We start from the raw sequence: 21,001 nt of genomic DNA on the forward strand, positions 1-21,001 counted from the left end.
ACGAATTGCAGATTATCATTCATCTATAGGACTGTTTGTATCTGACAAATATTACACAAGAGAATTACAGAAGAAAATTACCCAAGAAAAATCATCATCACAGGTCATTATTATCGTTATTATATTTCAAGCAAGAAATAAACTGTTATTTTCAAATATTCTGATTTCCAGCTGCTAGAGACATTGAAATAACTTCCTATAGCAACAAAGAACAAACTTAAAGATAACAAGGTAATAAGTTATCAAAATCCATTGATGGAGACAAGAAAGGTATCGGTAGCCTTGTGCTATTTGAACGGCAAAGTTCTAACAAGGATTAATCAGATGACGAGTCTCTGGATGAAGAAGTGGCCAGTTTTATTGTTGACAAGACTGTAGACAGCGGTGCCATGAAGAACAAACTACTAACAGAGAACTTTGAGAAATCTCCTGATGACCTTTAAGAGGACGACCATAAGTCCGAGGACGAGCGATTGCCTGAAATCGGCATCAGGCTGATGGCAAATGAGCTGGGGTGATTTTAATTCCAATAAACTGGAGTCTGGCTTCATTTCCAAATGTAACAACTTTCTTCGTCTCTCATTGAAAATATCTTGCCAACCAGATACTCGTGGGAAAAAGGATATGTTTACGAGCCGATTTACCTTAAGGGGGTGGGGTGTTGCAGTCCTACAAGCTAAGAAGCCCACATCTGCCTGTGCTTATTCCTGCATTCTCGTACGTCAAGCAATCAGGAGTACCTTCAGTAGTCAATCACAGGTTACCTCCTCCCTTTTGTTCAAGATTCTCTTGATAGCATTCCAGTACCCATGGATGGAGAGAGGTATTGTGAGAGTAATAAAAGTGTCTCGGCGTTGAATTTCGACAAAACGGCAGTCAAACTTCGGGCATGCGCAAGGGATCAATTATTGCCGGCTGCACGCCAATTTCCCGCGCAAAACGTCAATTGAAAACGTAGGAAGCATTAACAAATCTCACAAAGTAAGCGAGAGCAATTTGGAACGTTCATAGAAATTTTTACAAGGAAACAAATAGAGGGAAAAGGAAACCTTGAGAATTTTTGAACGCAAAGCTCATTCAATTATGGGTATCCTGTTAATTTGCTATTCTGTTTTGAACCTTACCAGAAAAGTAATACGTTTTTAAAACACAGTGAGTTACTGGCTGGTGTGATCGTTTGTAACACGCGCGATCACGACACAACAAGCTAGAACTCGGACCCTTTAGGCCAGAGTCTAACGAGCTGTCACTGGGGCTTTTTTTGCCTTGTTTTTGTTTTTAGGAAGTTTACGGAATACCGAAGAGAAATGTAACTCCAGTAAGTATTGTTTAAGTGACATTGGCAACAGTGGAAATTTTTCCTCTCCAGTTTTTTTACGTATTATTTTGTATTTTGTCTTTGTTTTGCGTTTTTCTGTTGTTTTGGAAGCCCATAATTGATGCAAAAGGAGAGGGTGAAACTCTCTGCTTGAGAAAAAAAAGGGTCTATTCTTAGTGAGCCAGAGTGTTGGTTTCACATTGTACGGAAATGTTGCTGCTTTTAACTTTTGTTGTTGTTGTTTGTTTAACATTCTGTTGCATGATGGTCTGATTCTTTGTTCAGGCCGAGCAAGATCCTGTTAGTCGCAGCCAGCCCAGCAGGTATGTAAACTCTATTTCACTGATCGTGTATATTGCTTGATTGATCAGTTTTTTTACCTTGAAACCCTGGTATAGTTGTGCATTTTCATCAGGGGGTGAATTTTGTGTGAACCATGTGTGCAACAAAGTTTTTTTCAGATTTTATTCGTCGTGTCACAGGGGTGGGACAAAGAAAGAACTTATTGTCCCAAGAGGATTGTAACCCCAGACCTTTTTCATTCACCTTGACATGGGATGATCCTGAAATCTCTGCTCATTGTTTCCTTATAATCTGGAAAAACTAACTTTTAAACAGTGATTAATTTGATGCTTTTTTTTTACAGGAAGTGGCGACGGTGATCATGCCAGGTGAGACTTCTTCAGGGATTTTTACAGGTGGACACTAAACGCTTGTATTTATAAGCCATGGTTAGCGACCATTATTTGGATCAAACACTATAAAGGCTTGGCCAGATTTACGAACAGGAACCGGCGAAGTTGTAGAAAAGTTTTCAAACAAGTCGAGTAATAGATTTTAAGCCGTGGCTCCCAGATCTTTTTCTCACCTTGCCTTGAAACTTTTTTTACATAATAGCTGCCAACTATGGCTTATAAATATGGGCCTTTATTGTTACCAGTAAAACTCCCTGAAGAAGTCTACGACAGTTAAACGAAACACGTTGGAGAGTAAAACAAGTCTCAGAATAACCGTTCGCAGAGCGCTGCTCGCTGTTTGAACGTTAAAAAAAATAGTCTTGTCCATGAAAGAAAAAAAACTACAGTAACGCACACACACAAGAAGAAAATAAAACATCTCTAACGATCGCAAAGACACAAGCTGCGAACTTTTTTATCAAAAGCACAAACCAAATTTAGGGCCCAAAGAATTGATAAAAACTGCAAACCGCTACAATCGCAGGATCCGCCAATCCGTTAATATTTCGCTCTGAATACGAAATGCAAAATGCGGGAAAACACACTGTATAAAACTCTAGCTCTCCCCATCCTTCTCTGTAAACCTCAAAGAGCACTGAGCACTCGCTTGCCAAAATTACGCTTGCTCTGCAGGCTACCATTCCTAGAGTGACTTTTATAATGAAAGCTACTTAGCAATATTTTCATGAGGCTCTCTCTTTATCATGCTTGAATTGGGGTCCTTTCAAATTAACTCTGACTTGTGACTGAGACCATTCAAATGTTAGCTGATATGGTGCTGTATATCTTTGTGATGTACCACGTGATTTTAACTCTCAAGTTTTTCAGGTGACCGAGTGTTTCACCTATGCTATTGAAACGGAACCCAAGTGAACCCTTATTTCCGTGACGTTGTTTTCATGGAGATGTTCCTAATATCCTCTTTATGTTTAGAGTCAAAATCAGGGCTGTAAAAGAGCATTGTGAATATTCAAACTAAACCAATCGAAAAACAGGGTAATTTAATATAATCAACTGAGTTGATATCGTAAATTGGCCACCGTAAAGAGTTTCAAAGCCGAAGTTTCGAGCGTTAGCCCTCCGTCAGAGCGAATGACAGCATTAGTTTATCCGATCCTACCGACGTGGCAAAGTTATTTCGATCGAATCCCAACTATCCAGAGAGAGTGTGCTTTCCGTCTCTAAATTTCTACCGGGAAAAAAGGAAGAAAATTGCTGGCGCATTTTTCGCCGATGGGGAAGAATGGTAGAAGCTACGAAGCGTCCTGAGCAAAAGAATGCTTCGACTGAAGAAGTCGCCGACTATACTCCGGATTTCAATAAAATTATCGGCAATTTTAGTCACCGATTACGACCAGTTCGAGAGCCTGGTGGGTCAGAGAGAGAAAACAAAGTTTTTGAAATCGATAATGAACTTTCCAAATGGTCGTTTGGGTCTGTGGCGGAGATGTTGTTTGACAAAAGGTTTGGATGTCTTGAAGAGGAAATCAACAAAGAGGCACAGACCTTCATTAAAGCCGTCGGAGATTTTCTGGCGAATGCGGTCGAGGTCGGTTTTTTGCCTTCTTGGTTTGACAAGATCTACGTGAACCAGAAACGTATAAAGTTTTTCGAAAATTTTGACACGATGTACGATTAGGCCGAACTATTCATCGGGAGTAAAGTCAAGGAACTTGAGAAGTCATGCAAGCCATCGAAGGAAACAGAGCGTGACCGAGCTGGCTTCTTCAAGTTCCTCCTGGCCGGCGGAAAGCTGACGAAGGATGACCTGTTGGCCAACGTAAGCAATGTTCTGTTTGCCGGAGTTAACACAACTACCTGAAGGCCTGGTTACGTGAGACCCTCCGCCCATATCCTGTTCTCTATCATCCCGCGAAAACCGAAAGAAGACATAATATTAGGGGGCTACCATATCCCTGGGGTCACTGCTCAAGTGGAATTCCTTGCTCACCAAATAGGGCGAGATGAGACTATTTTTGAAGATGCCGAAGCGTTTAAACCAGAGACATGATTGCAAAACAAAGATACCGCTCTTATCGAATCAGCAGAAGCTTTCGCTTTTCTTCCATTTGGATTCGGAATACGTATGTGCCTCGGTCAACGTATTGCCGAGTAAGAGCTCCATCTGCTGATGGCCAGAATCGTGCAGCAGTTTGACATCTCTCACACACCGGAGGCAGAGAATGTGGAGCCGTTCATGAGAGGGTCACCATTCATAACAGACCTGTTAGAGTGCAAATGAATAAAGGGGTAAGTTTCTAAAGAAACTGTGGTGCTGCGTCGGTGGGAGAGTATAGCAGGTAATTAAGTGTTAACAACTGGGTTGAAAACGTAAATTAGCCACCGTAAAGAGTAAAAAAGCTGACGTTTCGAGCGTTAGCCCTTCGTCGTTTTTATCGCTCTGACGAAGGGCTAACGCTCGAAACGTCAGCTTTTTTACTCTTTACGGTGGCTAATTTACGTTTTCAACCCAGTTGTTAACACTAAATTACCTGTTAGAGTGCAGTTTGTTGACAGAAAATGAGTCAGGTTTTCATGTCATCAAATTCACACTTCATTGTAACACTGTTTTGAGCTGAGAGTGTGACAAATTCTGATGACAACTCGTTTAAAAAATCCGCACTAATTAGATCGAGGGTGTTCAATAAGTAACATTTAATAAGTCAGTTTCAACCATTTCAGTGATTCCTTACATCTGATGAATAATTTTCTCTTCTGGCTGCCAATCACTTTACGTTTTATTTCTCTTTAGAATTATTTAGTGGTTTTACTTGAAGGTCACATCTTCCCGTTAATAAATCTGTGTATTCTTAACACTAGTTCATTAGATAATGTATTTGATTCGGTGTTTTGAAGTACTAGTAAAATTAACTTGCTAAACTGCATATTTCAAATTCATTTCAACGGTCTTATGAACTATTTTCCTCGCACGCAAATTTTTGTTGCATATGAATGTATTTCGTATTCTTTTGGTTTTCAGTATATACTTATTGTCTTGTAACACGTAGATATGGCACTAAAGTAGCTGACGAAGAATCTGTTGAGTTTCTCTGGCCAACGAAAAGTATTCCCCTAGACAAATTTTCGTTGATAACAAAGTAACCTTTTCCAGGCGTTCAGTTGATACAACGGAGCGAAATAGTAGCGATAGAGCGAAAGTGAAGGGTAATGAGTACACAAAAGTATCTAAGAGCATACAAGAGCCTGTGAGGATACAATGGTATCTACGCATAGGGGTATCCATTAATCCTTTACAACCTAAGATCAGTATGCATATTCTCCATACTGTTTCCATAAATTTCCTAAGGTGCTGACAAGGAGATTCTGCTTTACAATCAAGAGCTCCTGTACTTGTTGATCATTTCCTTTATTCTCAGGACCTTAATGTGTGACTCAGGAGTGATATTGTAAGGAGAAATTAGACGCTGGTCACTCTTAGGGGTTAAAGGGTTAAATTGATAAAATTACAGGGGTATCTATGAGAATTCAAGGGTTTGCATTACTATACAACTGTGTCTCTTTTTTTCCTTTTTTAAATGTCTATACTTTGGCATGTTAAACCACAATAGATCTTCTAAAAAGCTTTGAGAGAAATTTCCAAAAATGTAAGCTTTGAAAAAACTTACTTTCTAAGTCACACATTTGTTTAAAAGTCTCTTGCATTGACTAACGAATCACCTTTGATAAAAGATTTAAATAGTTCTTTCCTTGAAGAACTAATCGCCTTCGAAACCTAAAAATTGTCACACTTCGCTTGGCTTGCTCACTGAACTAATGACTCAAAAAAAGATTGGAGTTTTTTAACTATGAAAATCTTATAAAAAGATAACACAATTCGCTGTCTTGTTTCAGATTATTAAACTTAGATGTCTGATGAGCATTTTACAGAAATATCTTCCACTGTGTATCGATCCGAGTTGCCCTTCGCACTGAGATGGTGTCCTCTTTCTACAGGCTAGTAATTAATTAGTTCCGAGCTTTACTACGTCTAGTTCATTCTGCTACAGAGGTTTTATCAAAGTCATAGCTCTTAAGGCGCGCTAGGCGTTATTTCTCATCCACTTCCTGGCCTTGTGGAGAGATTCACTGGCGCTTTCACCGCGGAACAAATGTTTGTAGAAACAATTCATGAACTGCACTGTGGCAGTGTCAGCCAGGGCCCATCGGGCCATCGGTACGCTCGGGCAATGCCGATAACTCCCTCGGTTCTAATCTGTCCACGAGCACTGTGGCAACAACTAATCACCACTAGTTTAGCTCGCAACCGAGTTTTTGAAATATCTGCCATCGTTAAAAGATAATCTTCTTCTCGAGGAAAAGGTGGGAGTAGGGTAGGGTGCTTAGGAGAAAGAGTAATCTCCCCTCTTTCGGCATCACCATGTGTAGCAATGTGTATCAGGCTCACTGAATTTATCGCTTGGAGTACAGAATGCTTTGTCGCGGAATGTCCTATCAAAGGCGTTATGCCAAGAAGTCTTCCAATCATCTCTGCTTCCTTTCTTGCACACGATAATTGTTCAATATTTCTGCACATTCACTTGTAAATCACCTTTCCAACCACAGGGTCATCCACTATCAGTGCCCCGGTCTGACTGTGATAGTCTGGAGGACTGTCTTGAACAAGCTTTAGGGTCGTCAGAGAAGGAACTAGTCGAATCCTGCATGTCTCTGATAAATACTTGCCTTCTTCATCAGCCAAGGCTGCAAATGGCACTTGGTACACACAGGAATCAGGGACAGTTATGATTTCGGGCTGCTTGAGTAAACTGGCCAAAGGAGCAATGATTATCTTGTAACACAAGTGAAAACTTGTTTTGAAATATTTGGATCGATCCTCGCAATTATGTTCGGGTAAAATGGCGCGGCTGCGGGAGGCTTCTTTAAAAAACTCATCCAACTCAGGGACTATACTGGTCACCTTGTTTTTGTCCAGGCTCACTTCCTTTCTGAAAATTGAATGGCTCCCGTTGCTTGAATTATCCAAAACCGTACATCATTTTGACCAACCCAAATGTACAGGCATGCGCAGTCTGCTTCTTTTGTGATGATCTCTTGAATGCCACACCAAGATTTTGGGTCACTTGAGATCTGTTCTTTAACAGAGTACCGAGCTGCTTCCAAATTGGCCAAGCTTCTTGCCCTTCTCAGCTCTTCGACGTAAAGGGCGTCTTGAGGCTTTCCACTGGAAGAGAGCAACCTACTGAACAACTTGTAGGGAAAGGTGCCGTGCTCTTCTAGAAGAGATATTCGAAACTGATCGTTTTGTTTCAGAAAACCTCTCAAAGTGTCGAACTTCTCGATGCCTTGAAAAAGATAGAAGAACCCTCTTCAAAATGACCACTTGACACCTTTAACACCGATAGATCACAAAGGCAGTGAAACTCATTCAAGTTATTTCCAATATCCCTACTTAATAGGAGAGCCTGCTTAACGTATTCATCGGCCATGTCATATTTACCAAGCGATTGAAAACACAATCCTAAATCGTTGTAGTTGACTACTACTCCTTCTCTCTAACCGATTTCCATGTGAATTGTAAGGGCTTTCTCGTAATATTCTTGAGCCTTGTCATATTCACCACGCTTACAAGAAGTTTTACCAAGGTGTCTGTAATCCACTGCTTCTCCGCTTCTTTTATTGATACCCTTTCTAACTGCCATTGCCTTCTTTACATAGCCGTCAGCCTTGGCATACTTGCCGAGTGAGAGAAACAAACCTGTAAGGTTTCCTTAGCTTGTTGCTTCTCCATCCCTTTCACCAATTTCTATTCTGATAGCGAGTGCGTTCTCCTGATATTCTCTGGCCTTTTCATACTGACCGAGTAATTGCAAAAAATTTTCTAGGTTTCCGTAGCTTGTTGCTTCTCCATCCCTGTCGCCAATTTCTATTTTGATGGCGAGTGCTTTCTCCTGATATTCTCGGGCCTTGTCATATTGACAGAGTGATTGGAATACAGTTCCTAGGTTTCCGTAGCTTGTTGCTTCTCTATTTCTGTCGCCAGTTTCTATTGCGATAGCGAGTGCTTTCTCCTGATATTCTCGGGCCTTGTCACATCGATCAAGTGAATGGGACAAAGTTCCTAAGTTTCCGTAGCTTGATGCTTCTCCATTCCTGCTACCAATTTCTATTCTGATAGCGAGTGCTTTCTCCTGATATTCTCGGGCTTTGTCATATTGACCGAGTGATTAGAACACAGTTCCTAGGTTTCCGTAGCTTGCTGCTTCTCTATTTCTGGAACCAATTTCTTTTGTGATAGCGAGTACTTTCTAATGATATTCTCGGGCCTTGTCATATTGGCCGAGTGATCGGAACAAAGTTCCAAGGTTTCCGTAGTTTGATGCTTCTCTATTCCTGTTACCAATTTCTTTATTGATAGCGAGTGCTTTCTCCCGATACTCTCGGGCCTTGTTATATTGACTTTGTGATTGGAACATTACTCTGAGCTTTGCGTAACATAGTGCCTGGCCATGTGTGTTTCCCATCGTTTTCATGATGTTTATGGCTGATTCTTAAAATTTCCAGGCCTCCATTTATCCATTAATTTACTTTGTACCTGAAGTACTTGTGCCAGGTCTAAATGTAGCCATCCTTTTTCAGCGGTGTCATTAGAGTCTAGGTGTAAGAGGAATTCCCTGAGGTAAATTTACTGTACTTGTCTAATCCTTTATATTAGCGTAAGCACATATTATTTTCTTGTAGATGGCTCGGAACGCAAAGTTTGCCAATGAACAATCGATAGCCCGCGTCTGACTGTGTAAAAGAATAAAACATTCCTTGTATATCTCGATGGCTTGCAACACGGGACCAGTCTAACGAAGGAACTCGGCGACCACTATACCTATGGAGATAGCTGATATGGCTTCTGTTATTCTATCCATCTTGACCCTGTTTCTTCTCAGTTTGGAAAAAGGGAGAAATTAGTGAAAACTTAAACACGGATTGTTTTTAGAAAATCTTTTTAGTTTTAAATTTCAAATTGCAATTCTTATCTTTCCCTCCCCGCCTTGAAGTCTTTTTGTATTCACGGGCGGCACACGTAAGTTTTTCTACCATTAGCAAACCATGTCAAAGAACTCTAATCTCGGCATCGGCAAATTGACGTGGACATTTTTTCGCGCACTTTTTTTGCTTTTTTAACGAAGTTTAGTTAATTGTTTTTGAGCTTTCGTTTGCGTTATTTTTTGTAACCCTTAAATTTAGCCAAATGTTGTGGTTCATTTAACAAGTTTAATACATATTTTCTGAGGAGTTTGGACTCTAGCCTCTTTTTCGTAGATGAGTTTTTTACATGGTCCGTCAACAAGGAACACTTTTGCGGTCTGTTCTATTGGGGTGTTTGTTACACTGTCACGCGAATCACGCAAATTAGAGACCAACTGGAAACTTTAACTGGCTAACAGAACACAACTTATTTCATTTGACCTGCTGATTCATGTTATTTTACAATAATTCAATTTAATTATGTAAGAAAAAGCAATGCTCTTAACAAAACCGATTTACTGGGCTTCCAAGGGAGCTCGTGTTGCATCGTACTGCTTACTGCTAAATTTAAACGGCCCAGCCCATATCTTAATAATAATCGCATTTCCTTGCAAAAAGTTCGCGTTTCTAGAAATTAAATCAGAAAGTAGGTCTTTCTTTGATCTGCTTCCTGAAAATATATTATGACTCACGGGTTTTGCGTGTGTTCGGAGAATATTAGCCACCTCTTTGTAAAGGTCCTGTATTCGATGGAGTGGTTGTTATAATTGTCCGCACATATTCGATACGCACTTTATTTGATGATCTTACATTTTTATGAGTAAATCCTTGTAAAGGGCGCACTATTTGTCGATGTTTTTGGAAGAGTATTATAAAGTATCGAAATATAAACAATGACGTTTTTTCCTATATATATCTTATTCAATGGAAGGAGTCATAGTTTCGTTTCAAAGAGAGAGCGTGGGACAGTGAGATTTCTATATGCTGTTAATATTGTTATTCTTATAATTTTCTTTTGAAGCTTTCATAACGGTATTAGTGTTGTTAAGATTTCTAAAGCAGTCAGCATTGATGCAAAATACCTTTGAAGTTAGAAACGTTCCTTATTCATAATGAAGGCAAAGGGACTTGTATAAGATCTTCTGAATGAAGTCAACTTTTTCCTGGGAAAAAGAAGAAAAATCCATGGTGAAAAGTCGGGAATTTATTAAAATTATTTTTTTGTCTCTTGTCACGCCATCATGCTGAAGGTAAACGGACTGAATCGGCTCATAATTTATTTTATAATTAAGTTTATACCAATCTGACAAAGTCTTTCTTTCGGAGTCAATTATTTTTTTCAGAATAGGCGATCGCCCAAATTTCGGACAAAAATTGATGGGGTGTAGTTTGAGGGGACCAATTTTGTTCCCTTTCACAGGCTGCAAATGTAATGACCTTAGAGTAAATAAATATATATTTTTTTGCCATATATATGATAAGTTACCCGTTGCGTTCTGGCAAAGAATTATTTAACGACTCAGGAGACAGTCACTCGATACCAACATTTTTATATATTCATGATATCTTCCTCAGCTAGCCATTTTAATATTTAGGAATGGCATTGGAGGGTATGTTGATGACTGGCGAAAAGTTCCTTTTTTCACAGGTTTTTTCCTTTCGGGGTAAAACGCCAATACTCTTGTAAGCCGTAATATTTTTAATTTTGGGTTTTGTAGCGTCAAGCGAAAATTAACCAAGGATATCGGCCAGCGCAATCATCCGTTGAGTGTTCGAGACATGTTTAATTTTCAAATCGTTTCCAGCTCTTTTGTATTCTTATTAACGGCCCGTACATCACAGATCAGCTTAGGAAAAAAAAAACCCTATTCCTTAACGCATTATTTAGATAGTTTATAACTTCCTATTTTTGCTGTTTTTGTTAAATGTCTTTGATCACAGTACTCATTTTTCCTTCAAGTTATCAAAAATTGGTATTAACAGCTTCATCTACTCAGACTACTCATGAGGGTAACCAAAAGGATTTTCGTTTGCTTGTAACCAGCTTCCCCAGCAGTGATGATAATTAAACATCATGGTTTGCTCTTAAATCCTTGTTAGATGCTGCTTTACAACTCCTCTCCGCCCCTCCCCCATTAAAAAAATATACCCACCAATATACCTGTACTATTGGTAAAACTTCCGGCAAATTCCGAGTAATTAGGGGTAACTGACATTAGACGGAAAAATCACTCGTCCTATGAAGGAAGTTTCGATGAGATTCAGAAAAAAGGCTTTCCAAGAAATTGAAAAAAAAAATTAAATTCTCGAAAAGTAAGAAGCCACGGAAACCTGGCAAGTTTGCTCCGATCACTAGGTCAATAAGACAAGCTCTGCGAAAAACCGGAGAAAGCAAGTCTTGATTGTAATTTTGTGTGAAAAATCCAACGGTTGTTTCAAAATAATGTATACTGAGACCGGATGTTACCTGCAACAAAAGTGAATTGTTTCATTTTTGCATGCTCACATCCGTCATCGGTAAAAAAGTTGTACCTACAAAACCAAAATACATTTACGTACATTAGATGGCACCGCTTCAAAAGTCGGATAACAAATATCCGTCTCTCCTTATCTTTCCTTCATTGGAAGGAACAAAATGATTTTCATTTAAGCTTTTGTGACGGACATTCGGAATTCATATGTTTTACATAGCGGTAAGAGTTCTGCGCGAGGTTGATGCGTTAGTATATAAAAAATCCGTTGTGAAAAGTCGGGAATTTCTCAAAATTATTATTTTTTGTCTGTTGTCACGCCATCAAACTGAAAGTAAACGGACTGAATCGGCCTAAAGCCAAGAATCTTCGAGAAAATTTGTACCATCTGGCTGTCTATTTCTGTTCGACTGTCGGTTCCGTAGTCATTCTCTTCCCCAGGCCCGCTTAGGGTTAGCCGAACGTAAGCGCCAGTGGAAAAGGTCCTTTAAGCATTATCAATTACCTATTAATTCTGTCCGCTTGTCGTAGGCCGATTTACGTAGGATTTCTTTTACACCAAGCGCAGGACAATCTTTTATTTGTGGAGCGTTATTCTAATGTATGTACCGAGCACCTTTTCACGACAATTCACTTGGCGTGGAAACTGTGAGAAACTACCCAACATGAACATGGAAATATTCTCCACAGTTAGATATGAATTAATGATCAACCGGTAAGCGTATGAGCCAAGTGAGGAAAACGAATGAACTCGCTCCAAGGTCAACTGGAGAAGAAGCAAGGAAGTAAATGACGGGAGTACGGGTTGGAGTAGCTGCGTTTATCATTTCCAACTATGGAAGTGCACTGAACACTCAGTGCCTAAATACAATTTATAACATTGATATTGCATCTGTGATACACTTAGTTAATCCGAACGGTTCCTTCAACCGAAACAAAACAAAAATACTAGTAAAAAAATAATGAAAAGTTGGAAGAAAGATACAATCATGAACCAAAGCCTAACACCCATTTTGCGTTGTCACTTGATTATTTTTTCTATCAAAATTTTTGATTCTTTGGAATTTTGGGTTTGAACAAAACTAAAAACTTTGGCAAAAAAAAAGCAATTACGAGACAGAAAATTGCATCTAAGTTGAAAAGGAACACGAGGGAATTTGACTGTTAACAAATTGTGTGAGCACAAAGACCAGATATAGGCAAGGGAAACCACAAAAAACGCAAAGATGCATTGACAGTTTAGGAAAAAAATATAGGGAGAATTCTTAGTCCAGTGCCGAGGTACAGGTTTGACCCATGTAGACATTAACTGATTGATGGCAACTTGACTGGTGATAATCCAGAAACTTTACGCACGAGCAAACCGCCGGTCCTGGCCCAGAACGAGGCAGGGCCGTGCATCAGTTCTCCAGTAAGACAAACGACAAACGCAGAGATAGGAAAAAATAGAAATATGATATACATTGCGACAGCAAAACAAAACAGCTTTCTTACTTTAGGACTAGAGACGCTCGTCGTGGTGGCGTGGAAGTCGTCTTATTTCCGGTGTTCCCACAATAATTCTGTCATTCCACAAAACACGCTGATTTGAAATTCCTTCAGCACAGGGGTAATGGAAACGCTCTTCGTTGTGGCGTGGAAGTCATGTAACGTAACACACTGATCTGAGCTTCCTCCAGCACTAGGGTGGTAATCATAGAACAGGATCCCTTGCTGCTGTTAGGGCTCTCTGATTCGCTCTGGTGTTCTCCACAACAGCTCTTTCACTCCTTGTAGCCTGAGAGTTTTTCACCATATTGTAGACTTTTATCTCAAAGTACACAACAACAGAGATCAAACCGAAGTTAGCAACGCTGAGAAACTCGGCAGTCATGAATGGAGTACAGGTTCAAGCAGCGGTGTTGTCACGAACCGGAAGCAGAATGAGAAAAGCAAGTTTGAACGGCTCTTGAATATTCGATTGCTCTTCGCCGTTCACCAATAAAAATATTACTTTTTAAGTGAGCATCATGAAAAGCCATCCAGAAAGTTATCCTAATTATCCCGAGTTATCAGGGTTAATAAGTCCTGTAGGCCTGGGAGGCATGAAAACGTGTCACTGACCAAAGGTATATTAGGCGGAGCAAAAGCTCGGCACGTGTGTTTTAGAACTTTGTACATTTCTTAGCCATCGTCTGTAAAACAACAATGTGAAAGATTATCATATTTTCGTGATCTAAGAACGGAAACCCCGTCAGCAGGTATTCCAATGTCTGTTTGAAACTCAACGTTGTTTTCGAGAGTGAACTACTGTCTATGGGGTGTCCACCTACGGGAGAGTGTAAACATTTTCAAACTGTGATGCAAACTGTGAGGCAAAAACGGGAATTGAAGAAAGTTTTCGTAAGTTGAATTGAACTGTCCGCTTTTGAGAGAGTCCATTAGCGCGGAGAGTTGGCTCTTCTTCTTAAGATACGGATTTTGTCTAAGAGATCCTATGGTCCAAATCTCGAGCTTAGCATAGTTTAAACTGTTGCTAAGTAATTTCAAATGGTTGCTGGGCCTCTTAGTCTATCTGTCATTAAATGCTTATCCAGTCATTCTCCCGTAAACAAAGCCATCTGTACTTCCCTTACGTATGATTCATGGAAACAGTGGTCCTCCAAATGTTGCACACAAAGACGCAAATCTTTTAGAAGTCTTATAAGAGATATCCTTCCAATAGCATGAATCCATGCACGTCGTAAACTGCCACCTTTATCATTCTCGTCAGCGAGCGTCAGAAGGAAAAGAAAAATGGCCAGCAACGCAGGTTACTCCCTTACAAGCAGCGAGAAAAAATGAAACCTCGGCGATGAATTACAAACTTTATTAGGGTTTCTAAAGTAAACAGGATACGAATACAAAGAAAAATATGTTATCACGAATTGAAACGGTACAAAGTGGCATTCACGTTTAAACAAGCTACTTATGACGGAAGACATCGGTTACATCAAAATCCTCGTAAAGTTCATTAGTCATTCCAAGTTCCAATCTTCTTCGCTACATAGGGCATCAATCTTGTTAGGTAGCAGATAGCTTTGATAGCCTTAGCTCAAGCAGGCTCTAGCTAGAACTCATTGCTATTCTAAAAAGTCTGTCATAAATGACAACGGTGCTCTCAGTCAATTGAACAGATTATGTTATTGTCTATCTATTTGCTTTCTCTTGCCAAATTCTGTTCATCACAGGAAGGCGAGTAACTTGATTTGTAGAACATCCTGTTGAAAAAAATAAGTTTTCAATCAGCGACAATTAACAAATATTCACCGAAGTGGAGGTGGCTAATGGTGAATATTTACCGAGCCGCGAAGCACCCATGTAAAAAAATAATGGAATATTGTAGTACAAAAATATGACCGTTTAACTCATTTATTCCTGCAACGATTACGATATTTTCGGGCGCAAACCCGGACGAGTTGCTCGGATGCGAAAAGAAACGGATGTTCAGAGTTTAAGTAGTCATCGACGCTATCCACTGTTTTATTATTAGATATTACAAAATGTGACTTAAGAACTTTACTAATCCAAACTGTGTTGCCGATATCGTGACTTTGGACGATTACATTCTTACTCCCGCTCACACCGCCCGGCAGACTTTGCATATTGTTATGGTTTGACTCGGTTTAAGACAATGGCCCTTATTGATCGTTATCCTCCGGGACCTTCCCAACGGATGGTGTAAATCGCACTCGCCAGGTGTCGAAGCCAGGACTTTTAGTAAGTAAGTAGCATTCTTGAGCATATGTATTAGCCCAGAGGTTTGAAGTAAAAATTGGGATGCGTAGGAGGGAGAGGTGACTGATTGCCTCGTAACAAAAGGTCGCGCTGATTTCACAGTATTAGTTGCTACGACCACGTTCGTTTCCGTCTATTCTGACTTGTTAAGTTTATGGCTCCAACGTCTCAGAAAAAAGAAAAAATGCAAACACTGGCCAAAGGCAGAAAATGTGCTTTCCTAATTTTAAAACTTAGCCGGCTTGGAATATGGTTCGTGTAAGTTTTTGCAGCACGTCCTCATTTATTTTCATTCGGCCAAGAAACCTCAATGTGGTAGCTGTTATATAAGATAATAATTTAAGTTTTTAACTTCGACTACTCGCTTTTAAACGGTTAAGTCTACGAAATACTTTAAATGAAGTGGACCTTGACGCGAAAGCTAAACAGTGCTTGCAAAAAAAAAAATGTTAGAAATATTACATCGCAACATGGATTAAAATAGAATTGTTGCCTCCACATGCTTTTGTAAGGGGGATGCGATGCCTTTTCTACCTAAACTTCGAAAACATTTCCGTCGAATTCCTGAGCAGGTGGCTGAGAAATGGATTACAACATTGTGAAACCGGCAAAATAGCTTGCAACACGCCTTTCTATCGGTCTATCAGTCTATCAGTCTATCAGAAATTAGCATTAAAAGTTATCATTTCAATGCAAATGAGCATTGGAGCTAAAAAACTATAATAAAGTAAAATAAAAAACAGATAATTATTTTTACTTGTACTGAAAAAGTCGGCTGCCAGTTTCAGCCAAATATACCCACAAGCAAGAGAAAATATATATATATTGTCTTGGCACAAGCGAACTGCTCTTCTGCTTACAATGACGCAGAGAGGTGCATCGCCGCGTTCCTCAGACATATTTCACTCATATGTCTGTCTGATTATAAATCGCTCTGACGAAGGGCTAACGCTCGAAATGTCAGCTTTTTTACCCTTTGCGGTGGCTAATTTACGTTTTCAACCCAGTTGTTAACACTAAATTACCTGCTATACTCTCCCACCGACGCAGCACCACAGTTTCTTTAGAAACTCACCCCTTTATTCATATCTTAGGGCAGTTTGATCGGATTTTTATCCCGCAAACTCACAATCAGAAATGCGATGACATAAAAGCTAAGAATATTTAGTACGAAATATGACACAGCCAAGATATTTGAGGACGGAAGGGAAGGAGTCAAGGTACATTTCTGTGTCAAGGAATTCAGGCGCGTTTAAAGCTACAAGGATTCACTCAGCAATTGTCAAAGGCACACAAACCTCACTTCCCTGTGAGGGACAGAATCTGAGTAAGTTTGAACACAATGGCCGCGATGGGCCTATAATGGTTTATGCTGAAGAAGCCGTATACAACTACAATAAGTTTGGACACTAGAAAGTTATTATGGCACTCAAACCGGTCGATAGTCTTCGCGATCAGTTGTTCTTTGCAAAGGAATCTACAAAACACAACAAAGAGGTGCTAATAAGTAACAAATCCTCGCACGTCCCTGTTAAACAAGCACCGAACTTTAAGGGAACACGAACAGATGGCAGATTTCTCGATAGCAAAGCGGCTGCGCAACTTCGAGAACGAAGGACACATCTGAAATCATTAATAATTCATGCTAAGAAAGCAAAGGAATTACAACCGTGAAGGAGATTTGGATATGTGATCTTAATTATCATAAAATTTGGTGAACTTTTGCTTCTGAGAAGCTATATCGAACATTCGAAAGGGTGTTTCATCCGATATCCAAACACCTTGAAGTTAAAAAAAAAAAGGTAAAATTCCCCCCCCCCCCCGCCCGGCCCATACTACATTATGCATTCAGTTCTTGGGAAGAGAAAACAATGACAAAAACAATAAATTGCCATTGAGAAAATAGATTTGTTTTACAGTAGCATGGGGCTGTGCGGAAATTTTACCTCTTTTGGTAAAATTTCCGCACAGCCCCAAACAACATTATGCATTCAGTTCTTGGGTAGAGAAAACAATGACAAAAGCAATACATCGCCATTGGGAAAACAGATTTGTCTTACAACAGCATGGGGCTATGCGGAAATTTTACCGTTTGATATATTACTTAGCAGTCGAACCCGCACTCGTTCAAAGAACTAATCGAATGCTACACAGCTCACAGAGCGAGCTATGATGATCTCATAGACAAACTCGACAACTTGTACAAGCAAAGAAAGGAAGAGAGGTTAAAATATTTGGCGCAGTTTAGCAACCTTGATACGAACTGAGATAAATACATCCACGGGTTTAAGAGACCACGCGGCAGATTGAGGGGAGGTTAAGATTCGAGTATCTGCAGTGTCCGAATTATCCGAGAAAGACTCGCGAAGAAAGCTAGATATAAAGCACTTGCTTGTCCCAAGAGAAAAAGTAGGGGGTATTTCGTTGAAAGCGCGCAACGCGAACTTAGAGAATTTCACTTTTAAGTTACCGGAACTCTAGTACCCAGCGGCTTACATTGAATGTTTTCATGAGTGAAAAACAAAATCTCTGATTCTTCCTTTACTGGTGATAAAGCTCGCAAATCTTAACACGCCTGTAGATTATCTTTTCCGTAAATCCTCTTACTGACAGAGCAGGGGGGTTTTATTAAGAATCATAAATGATTTGCCTGTCGTTCGCCAGTTGTCTTCATTTAGGCATTTTATAGGGACCTTCAGTCAGGACGGCAACGCCAAGGAAGACTCCGAGTAAAAAATGAATTTCTGCCTTAAATTAGAATTTCAAAAATGGCTGCATGTGTTTACCGTCTCGTACGGCGACAGCAACTAGGACATGGGAAAACAAAATATCTAATTGGCAGAATAGCTCTCATGTTCAGACCAAGGAGAACGAATCTGCGTCCGCAAGTGCTAATACAGTGAGCCAAATAGGAAATTTCTGCAAAGTTTTTCTGGGTCCAGCGGGCAATGAAAGGGAAGTTAGAAAGTGCTGATACAGTGAGCCTAAAAAGGAAATGTCTGGAAGTTTTTTCTAAGTTCGGTGGAACAAGGAATGGCCAGTTAGCGTTGTAAACGTGACTTAAAAACCAAGATCGCTGTCGCATCCACTTCCAGTCATGTTCCAATTATTTAGTTCACGGATGTTTCGAGACAAGGTTGTCGGAAATAAAAGTGTAAAACTGCATGGCACAACTTTACCCCAGAAGGAATTATTGGTAGTTTTCAGGTTAAGGTTCCTTTACTCTTGATTTAAAGGAAATCTGAGAATACGTCACTGTAAGCACGAAGCATTGCGGGTTTGATCACAGGCAGCCCAAGCTCCAGCTGTGAGATGATCATCGATCATCTTGCGAAATAAGAGTCATGGCGAAATTATAAGAGTTTGTATGGAAATATTTACGACCGCTCTTAGGAATATAAGAGAAAAGGGCTTTTCTTTACGTAGTACACCTAGAAATGAATAACTCGATAAAATGGGTTCTTTTCAACATAGTAAATGGTCAGATAGCAAGCGATGCACCGTGGAGGTAAGGTGGGGTATTTTTATTGAGAATTTGACCGTATTTATATAACTAAGAGCGGTCGTAAATATTCCCATACAAAACTCTTATAATTTTGCCATTTTTTGCATGCTCACATCCGTCATCAATAAAAAAGTTGTACCTACAAAACCGAAATACATTTACGTACATTAGATGGCGCCGCTTCAAAAGTAGGATAACATCCGTCTCTCCTTATCTTTCCTTCATTGGAAGGAACAAAATGAATTTCATTTAAGCTTTTGTAACGGACATTCGGAATTCATATTTTTCACATAACGGTTGGAATCCTGCTCGAGGCTGCAGAGTAAATAGATAGCCCTTCGGCTAACTCAGAGGATGTCGGAATTTAATCTTCAGAGAAGATTGCTTGATAGAAATCATTATGTCCAGTGTCGGCTAAAATACCAGTTAATTCGTCGAATTTAGTCAATGTTTGGTAGGTCTAGGTAGAGTTAAAAACGTTAAGCCGACTTTGCAGTCTATGAATTTCTTTCAATTTTTATCGCACATATCAGAATTCGCTTCCGCCAAGTTATTTATCACATCATTCATAGCTGAACGAGGTTTGAAGCAGTTTTTAAAACCGATAATCCAAGCCAGAACGATCTCCTTAGTCTATGTCAAGGCAAATTAATGGAAGTGAATCAGTTGTTTTCATAGACAGCACTTATTACAACCTGTAGCCTTCAGTGCCCAGCTAAGGGAATAATTTTAACCGTCCCTTTTTGTCCTTTGAGTGTTTTGCAACACACGTTATACGTCAGTCATATCAGGCAACCATTAAAATGTGGCGTCTATTTCTGTTCGACTGTCGGCTCCGTAGTCATTCTCTTCCCCAGGCCCGCTGAACGGCCAAACGTAAGCACCAGTGGAAAAGGTCCTTTAAGTGTTATCAATTACCTTTTAACTTTGTCCGCTTGTCGTAGGCCGATTTACTTAGGATTTCTTTTACACCAAGCGCAGGACAGTCTTTTATTTGTGGAGCGTTATTCTAATGTAGGCACCGAGCACCTTTTCGCGACAATTCACTTGGCGTGGAAACTGTGAGAATCTACCCAACATGAACATGGAAATATTCTCCACAGTTAGATATGAATTAATGAACAACCGGTAAGCGTATGAGCCAAGTGAGGAAAACGAATGAACTCGCTCCAAGGTCAACTGGAGAAGAAGCAAGGAAGTAAATGAATTTATTTGTTTTTATGTTAATTGTCCCTCAGTAATTCGTTAGGGGAGGAAGCTTTCTCTTCTATTCTCCTATAGACCTCTCTCAGCCTCCAGGACATTTTCGAGTGAGCGGAGACAAGCCTGGGGCGAGCTAGAGGAAGCACGTGAGGGTGCCGAGCCTAAGGTTGATGCTTTTGGACGATTTAAGTTTTTAACTCTGACAACTCACTTTTAAACGGTCAAGTCTACGAAATACTTTAATTGAAGTAGACCTTGACGCGGAAGCTAAACAGTGCGCGCAACAAAGAAAGTGTGATTTTATTACACTTATTATTTTAGAAATATTACATCACAACTTGGATTAAAAAAAAAGTTTCCTCTATATGCTTTTGTCAAGAGCCTTGATGCCTTTCTTACCTAAACTTTGAAAATATTTTCATCGAATACTTAGTAGGCGGCCAAGAAATAGATGACAATGATGTGAGACCAAAATAGCTCGCCACACGTGTCTTTATGATCTATCAGACATTGGCATCATAATTGCGAAGTAGACCTTTCATAGCTAGGAAAACTCAGATATTCAATGCAAACAAGCATTAGTAGTTGACAAAAAAACAAAAAACCAAAACATAATACAAACGAGTATAGAGTGTAATTAACGTCAAAAATAAATGTTTAATTATGATATCCACAATTTCAGGAGATATGCAATAGTGCTACTCCAATGTGACGTCTTAATATGCTGTTTGGTCCTTGTGTTATGACATTATGCTATCACATTTGACTATTTTGCTTTTGCAATGTGTTGATTTGTCACTGTACCTTGGCGTTCGGCTATTATACTTTGCTATTTTTGCCATTACATTCTAGTATTCCTCAATTTCGACATTAGGAATAGCAGTTTTGCTGTTGTGATTTGTCATTTTCATAGCGTGTGTTTCATTATGGTGTTTTGTCAAGGTAACATGCAGTTCGGCATGACACCCAGAAACGAGTTTCGGACAAGATAAATTATTTCCCGCCAAAATTATAATTATGTTAATTTGTT

The 21,001-nt window shown here is 39.7% G+C and overlaps 1 protein-coding gene and 1 pseudogene across 1 annotated transcript; one reads left to right on the forward strand and one right to left on the reverse strand.

The window, feature by feature from the left end:
* Window positions 1–809: 809 nt before the first annotated feature.
* Window positions 810–4,297, forward strand: LOC136282465 (sterol 26-hydroxylase, mitochondrial-like; annotated as a pseudogene).
* A 3,487-nt stretch (window positions 4,298–7,784) lies between these two features.
* Window positions 7,785–8,933, reverse strand: LOC136282466 (G-protein-signaling modulator 1-like). The gene is made up of 2 exons (XM_066170116.1): window positions 8,894–8,933; window positions 7,785–8,218 (listed from the first exon to the last, which is right to left on the reverse strand). Exons 1-2 carry the CDS (start codon window positions 8,931–8,933, stop codon window positions 7,785–7,787), a joined length of 474 nt encoding a protein of 157 aa, XP_066026213.1.
* Window positions 8,934–21,001: the final 12,068 nt, after the last annotated feature.

This window comes from Pocillopora verrucosa, chromosome 7, assembly GCF_036669915.1.
Source record: "Pocillopora verrucosa isolate sample1 chromosome 7, ASM3666991v2, whole genome shotgun sequence".
NCBI classification, from domain to species: domain Eukaryota; kingdom Metazoa; phylum Cnidaria; class Anthozoa; order Scleractinia; family Pocilloporidae; genus Pocillopora; species Pocillopora verrucosa.